Source organism: Xenopus laevis, chromosome 2L (genome assembly GCF_017654675.1).
Source record: "Xenopus laevis strain J_2021 chromosome 2L, Xenopus_laevis_v10.1, whole genome shotgun sequence".
Lineage (NCBI taxonomy): Eukaryota > Metazoa > Chordata > Amphibia > Anura > Pipidae > Xenopus > Xenopus laevis.
The window spans coordinates 131884044-131890409 of NC_054373.1; the positions used below are offsets into that span (position 1 = coordinate 131884044).

Consider the following 6366-nt stretch of genomic DNA (forward strand, 5'->3'; position numbering starts at 1 on the left):
ATTACACAAAACTTAGGTTGTTATAAAAATGATGCTGTGTGACATGTTTTCACACAGTGTTTCTGGGTATCAGTAAGAATGTAGGAGCATCACACTCTTATTTTCTGTTAAAAGGGGAAATAATTCTACACACATAATTCTAAATATAAATTAAGGCATCAGTTTGAGGGTTTCACTTAGAAAGAAGCAGTTAAACAAGTGTTTTGAAATGTTTAATATTAAGTAATATCAGTGGTTAGCATTGCTGCCTTGCAGCTTCTACATTTGATTCCTACCAGGGAACACTGGAACTTTGCCACCACAGTTAGCGAGAGGGCAATTTCACAGCTCGAATTTACTTCTATAGGCTTAATAGGGGCGAAAGTCAGCATTTACTGATAAACATACCCTTAAATGCTATAAATGTGAACAAAGATTTGAGAATTTTTTATATTTTAGTATTTGATTAATATAACTATATCTGCTAGGGATATGTAAGTTCTCCCCATGTGCGTGTGTGGGTTTCTTCTGGATACTCTAACATTGACCATAGTGTATGGGTGAGTAAGTGACAGGGAACTCCAGTGGGTCAGGAATGCTGTGTAATCTCTATAAAGCACTGTGGAATACTGTATGTTGCTGCTATGTAAATAAAGGATAAGTATAATAACATCATGTTAACAAAGAAACTGTACAAAAACTTTAATTGTATTTTACCCTGAAACAAATTAGTTTTCTCATATATTTATTTCATGTTTCCCATTGATTTCAATAAATTATGCTGGGTTTAGAGTGGTGTAATTTATTGATGTTATATTCCAAATGATACTGGCAGGCACATTTAGGAAAATCTGAGCTCACATATCAAAATACCTGAAAGTTTTCTGTACTTTATAAGTACATACAAGTGGAGAACTTTATTATTATAAATACTAAATAAATATACAAAATATCTAGTTTTCGGTGACTTTTCTGCCAGATGTTAATAATTCCGGGTTACCATTTTAACCTATCACTCTCTGTTTCTGTATTTACATACACAAACTTTCATACATACAAGAATGTGTTCTCAGACTAATATGGACAATTTATACCATTTAGCCACACTGCATAAACCCTATTATTATTCCTATTCCTATTATTATTCCGTTGATAAGAATGCAGTCACAAGCCTTGCAGGATTTACTTTCTGCTGACTTCATAAATAGCTGAATGAGGTTTGAGGTTCAGCTGTTATCAGTTATCAGAAGGTTTTATTTCTCATTAGCTGATTTATATAATGTGTCTGTTTTTCAAAACTCCATTTCTAATCCTCTTTTCGCTGCTGCTATTTAACATGTTTGTCATTTTGTTTTGAAGTGCCCTATAAAGTGTATTTTCTGTCCATGTCATACAAAGGAAGGCATTAGATGTATAATAGAGTTCTCTGGAGACTTGGACTGTGCTCTTATTCCATGAATGTCTCATATGTTATAATTATGATTCCCAGCAAAGATTTATATGGCTGTGCATTAAGGTAGACGAGAGGAAGCTGCTGAGTACTTGAATGAATGAATACTAATGTTACTTTTTATGCCTAGAAATAATAACTGTTTATACCAAGGAAGAAGCTCTGTAAGTTGCAGCGCTGTGCAGGTTTTATTTGACTGGGTAACAGCAGGGTTACAGCTGCAAAGCATGCAAATACAGCACTGCACACATCCCCTTCTTGTATGTGTATGTGATCAGCTGTCTCTGGGCTTTCTCTCTCCGCTCCCCTCCTCCCTCCCACGCCTCTAGTGTACATTTCCACATAAAAACACAGACCCTGCCATCTCTCTCAATCAGAAACACAAGGAGAAGTAGAGGAAGGAAGCAGACTAGTCGGCTCTTCTGTGTATCTTGGCTGCACATGCACAGACCCAGCTGAAACGGTGCTTTCTCTGGAACAGGTTTTTATACAGCTTTTTTTCCCCTTTCATATTTTCTTTATTTTAAAAGGGGGATATTCATACAGATATTTGCCTTCTTCCAGTCTTCATGGCTTTACCTGATACGGCACGTGGATTACCTAATGGTGGAGGTGGTGGTGGAGGTTGTACAGGAAACAAAACTTCTGATCCACTGTTCCCAGAGATTGTGGAACTAAATGTCGGGGGACAAGTCTATGTGACCCGTCACACTACTCTTGTATCAGTACCAGATTCCCTCCTGTGGCGTATGTTTTCTCAGCAGAAACCAGGAGAGCTGGCCCGGGACAGTAAAGGCCGTTTTTTCTTAGACCGGGATGGTTTCTTATTTCGTTATGTGCTGGATTACCTACGAGACCTGCAGCTGGTACTACCAGACTACTTTCCTGAAAGAAGTCGTTTACAAAGAGAAGCAGAGCACTTTCAGCTACCTGAACTGGTGAAGCGTTTGAATCCTTTGCGAGTCAGTAAAGAGAGCTCTATTGGGGGAGAAGAACCACCTTTACTTCTAACCCCTGCAGCTATACAGGATCCTGACCCAGACTCAGGTATTATCCCAGCCTCAACATCTCCTGCAGCTGGGGTTCCATCCCCAACATTAGATCCATATCGATTCAATGCCTCCTCATCCTGCAGCCCAGCCTCAGTTCCACGTCTCACACCTTCTCAGTCTTTGGAAGGAAGACGATCTGGGTACATAACAGTTGGCTATAGAGGGTCTTATACTATAGGACGGGAGGCCCAAGCTGATGCGAAGTTTAGAAGGGTGGCTCGCATCACAGTCTGTGGCAAAACTTCCCTGGCCAAGGAAGTTTTTGGAGAGACATTAAATGAAAGCCGAGATCCCGATAGGCCACCTGAGAGGTACACTTCCAGGTATTACCTCAAGTTCAACTTCCTGGAACAAGCCTTCGACAAGTTGTCTGAATCTGGCTTCCACATGGTGGCATGTAGTTCCACTGGAACATGTGCCTTTGCCAGCAATGACCAGAGTGAGGATAAAGTCTGGACAAGCTACACCGAGTATGTCTTCTGCAGGGACTAAAACATTGCCATAGACTGAGAAATACAAAGAAAGAGAAAGTGTCACGCCTATTTAATCTTCTGATCCCAAAAAGAAGGTAATTATTCCTCATAAAGATGAAAGACTAAACAACAGCAAAGGCGAACTGCTTGATTGTCATTTTTATTCAAATAAATATGCTTGTTCTGAACAGAGAGAACATGTAATGCTACAGATTCAACAGATTGCAACAGTTCTTGCTTAGGTATGTTTCTAGTACTCTGTGTATAATACCACTCTGTTATAAAACTTTAACATCCCTTTATTAATGTTGTGTATTGGTACTAAACAGCTTTTACCAACTTCCTTTTAGTAATGGACTGTGCGTTGGTTGCCAGATAACCCATGTGATCAGTTTATTTCTCTGTTAAGGGAAGTACAAAACAATATGAAGCTTGATGCTCTCATTTACTGTTTAAAGGCATTTCAAATTTTTTTTTTAATGATATGCAGAAAATATATTCATACAGCTATATACCTTCAAATATATATATATATATACTTTACAATGAAGATTTTAGCATAACCAAAAAAGATACTGTAGGTAAAAATTCTTCTCTTATAAGAATATAAGGAGGAAAAGAGCATATCGAGTTCTCTTTTTATCTCCTTTTATTCTCTGTAATTTCTAAAATGTACTCTATTCAAGGCAAATCAGCTAGCACAATGAACTTCATTTCATATGGTCACTTTAACAGACAGAAAATAAACTGAATCTTAATTCACATTTTTTTTATGCTTCCCGAAGAATGACCTTTTACTGACTGGGTTTGGCTGGACACGTCCTTCCTTTCTTTTAAATATTTTGGTTGTGGTTCATTTTGATGAATTCATACCTCAGCATATTTTTCTAGAACGCCACAGATGAGAACTGTTCCACCACAGAGTTCATTGGAAGTGCTGTAAATAGGCTGAATGTGTTTCATGCCGAGTGTATAATGTGGAGCTGGTTAGAGCTGGCTCCCTTTTCAATAATAGATAATAACATATTTCTTCTTCTACTGCATTTTTCATGCTTTATTCATCTGAAAGTAATTAGAACATAATTTAAAAGGATAAGGGAGATTGTGTTGAACATCATCAGGGGCTAGGAGCAATATCATTTGCAAAAATAATAGACAGAAACAAATCCCACTATGATAATATAGAGAAATATACAAAATTTTAGATTTCCCTCTGATAAATGAAGGGCAATTTCTTGCATTAGCTTTGCCATGGTTAATCTCCTAAGGGAACCTGGTAGCAGCAGGAAGCCAATGTTTTTTCTGTCCTGTCACAATATATTGCCAGAGTGTGACTTCTCCTGATTTACAATCCTCTTTTCATACAGAACAACAGATGACCAGTCATGATTAATTAAAGACATGAGAAATATTAATAGCTTGTGACAGAGGATTGATTATCTTTAAATGTGTATTTATTTGACCTCAACTAAAATGACCTACTGTTCGAGCAGACTGTATGCCCAGGAGCAGCACAGTTAACATCTCTAATAATCACATGACAACTGTAACACACAAACTGTATTTCTAAGTCAATGCCTAAAGCCAGGCCTACTGTAGGTAACCCTTTGTCATCATTCACCAGTATCCTATATTTCCTGGCACATAAATGGAAACTAAAGAGTGCTAAAAATGTCTGTTTTTTTAATGATTAGGAGAATTCAGGCAATTGTGGCTTTACCAAAGACTGCTATAGCGTGGAGATAATTAAAGTATTTTTCTTGCAATAAAGTAGTACTCTGTCCAGATATGTTTGCCTCAGACATTGTTGTCCATCCTTTGTTGAGCTAACTGCATTGAATTGCAGATGTCTGTCTTTCACCCTATATAACCCTGTTTTCTGTTGTTCTGATCTGTCTTTTCTTCTCGCAAGATTTGGAGGCAGCAAAAAAATATGTATAGTTTCTTCTTTTTAGCATATTCAACAGTTCATCGAAGCAATAAAAAAACGCAAACCTCTTAAGCAAATGAAGTCCAGATTAACAAAATGTAACCAGTTTTTGTAGCCTTTGTACACTGAGCAATGTTTTCTTTTGGAAGAGGGTGACTTAGTCATGGAAACTGAACCATAACATGTTTATGTTTGTACTATATACAGCATATACTGTATAATAGTCTGTGACCATTTCTTTATAGCTACAGTATCTTTAAAAAATAAACAAGCAGACTTGGAAATCATCCAGGTTTAGTAAATTAGGCTGACCCCTTGCTTTGAATTATTGTCAGGCCTACTCATGGCTGCTTGTTCCCATTGTTTCCTGTTTCAATCTAATGTTTTGTATGTCTCTGCATTTCCTACCATTTGTTCTAGGATGTTATTAACAAGTATAATTCAACACTTTGCTTAGTCTGTTCACTGCTAGAATATGGACTCCAGCTGTGCACAGCACTGGAATGGACAACCTAGCTTATATAATCTTTTTTTGTTGTTTTTTTTTTATTTATAACATGGACCTTCAACATGTTGGGGAATTCTGGGAGCTGTACAATAGAAGATGGAGAACTGCAGGTTGAAGATCCCTGTTTTGTAATGTAATTATCTAGTTCTATTGATTGCAATACTCCCAGAATGAAAATGGAACTAGCCATTACCAGGGGTTATGAATTAAACCCATCCTTTGTACTGTAAATACCCTTCCCCCCCCCACATTTAAAGTACGAAGGACCTATGTGTACATGTATATAATATAAAGCTTCAAACAGGATCCAGTTTAGTTATTCTTAGCATTTTGAAGACTAGAATATATAGCTTAAAAAAATGATGGACAAAATATAAACACTGAAATATATCAATAATGTTCTTTAGAAGCTTCTGGCTGTATAAGGTCTAATGTACCATATCCAAAGCAGTCAGTGGTAGAATGCTATCCTATGTAACTCTTCTTGTGCATATCAATCAACCGTGATGTTCTTTAATTATATCGACAAGACTTAATCTAAGCTTTTCATGGTGGCTTTGTTATGTTTCCAATTACAAACATAATAAAAATACCACAACTAATATGTTTCCTGTCCTGTTTCTAATTTTAATAAAAAATGTCTATGTTTAGTAAATACAGTGGTTTTCAGCTGTCTTCTTTTTATCCATGAAAAAGTAGCTAGGTGAAACTGTGAATGTCTTTCTTTTGGCACTTGGAAATAAGGCAAAGATCTAACATTATCAAGATCTAACAACGCCCTCCTCCAGCGAGCGTGAAATACTTCATTGGCAAAGGAGATACTTATTGCCAATGTCAAGTCAGAAAAGCTAATAAATAATAAACACACACAGTTATTGTTGTACACTGCACATTTTCTGTGTGTCTGTTTGATCATCAGCAATCACTGCCTTCTTGTGACTGCACAGATCTTTAATTTCATCGTAATCCCAGCA

The 6366-nt window shown here is 36.9% G+C and overlaps 1 protein-coding gene across 2 annotated transcripts; it reads left to right on the top strand.

Moving 5' to 3' along the window:
* Nucleotides 1-1785: 1785 nt before the first annotated feature.
* Nucleotides 1786-6047, top strand: kctd12.L (potassium channel tetramerization domain containing 12 L homeolog). 2 transcript variants are annotated; one of them, XM_018245250.2, is made up of 2 exons: nucleotides 1786-1910; nucleotides 1994-6047. In XM_018245250.2, exon 2 carries the CDS (start codon nucleotides 1999-2001, stop codon nucleotides 2971-2973), a length of 975 nt encoding a protein of 324 aa, XP_018100739.1. In that variant the 5' UTR covers nucleotides 1786-1910; nucleotides 1994-1998; the 3' UTR covers nucleotides 2974-6047.
* Nucleotides 6048-6366: the final 319 nt, after the last annotated feature.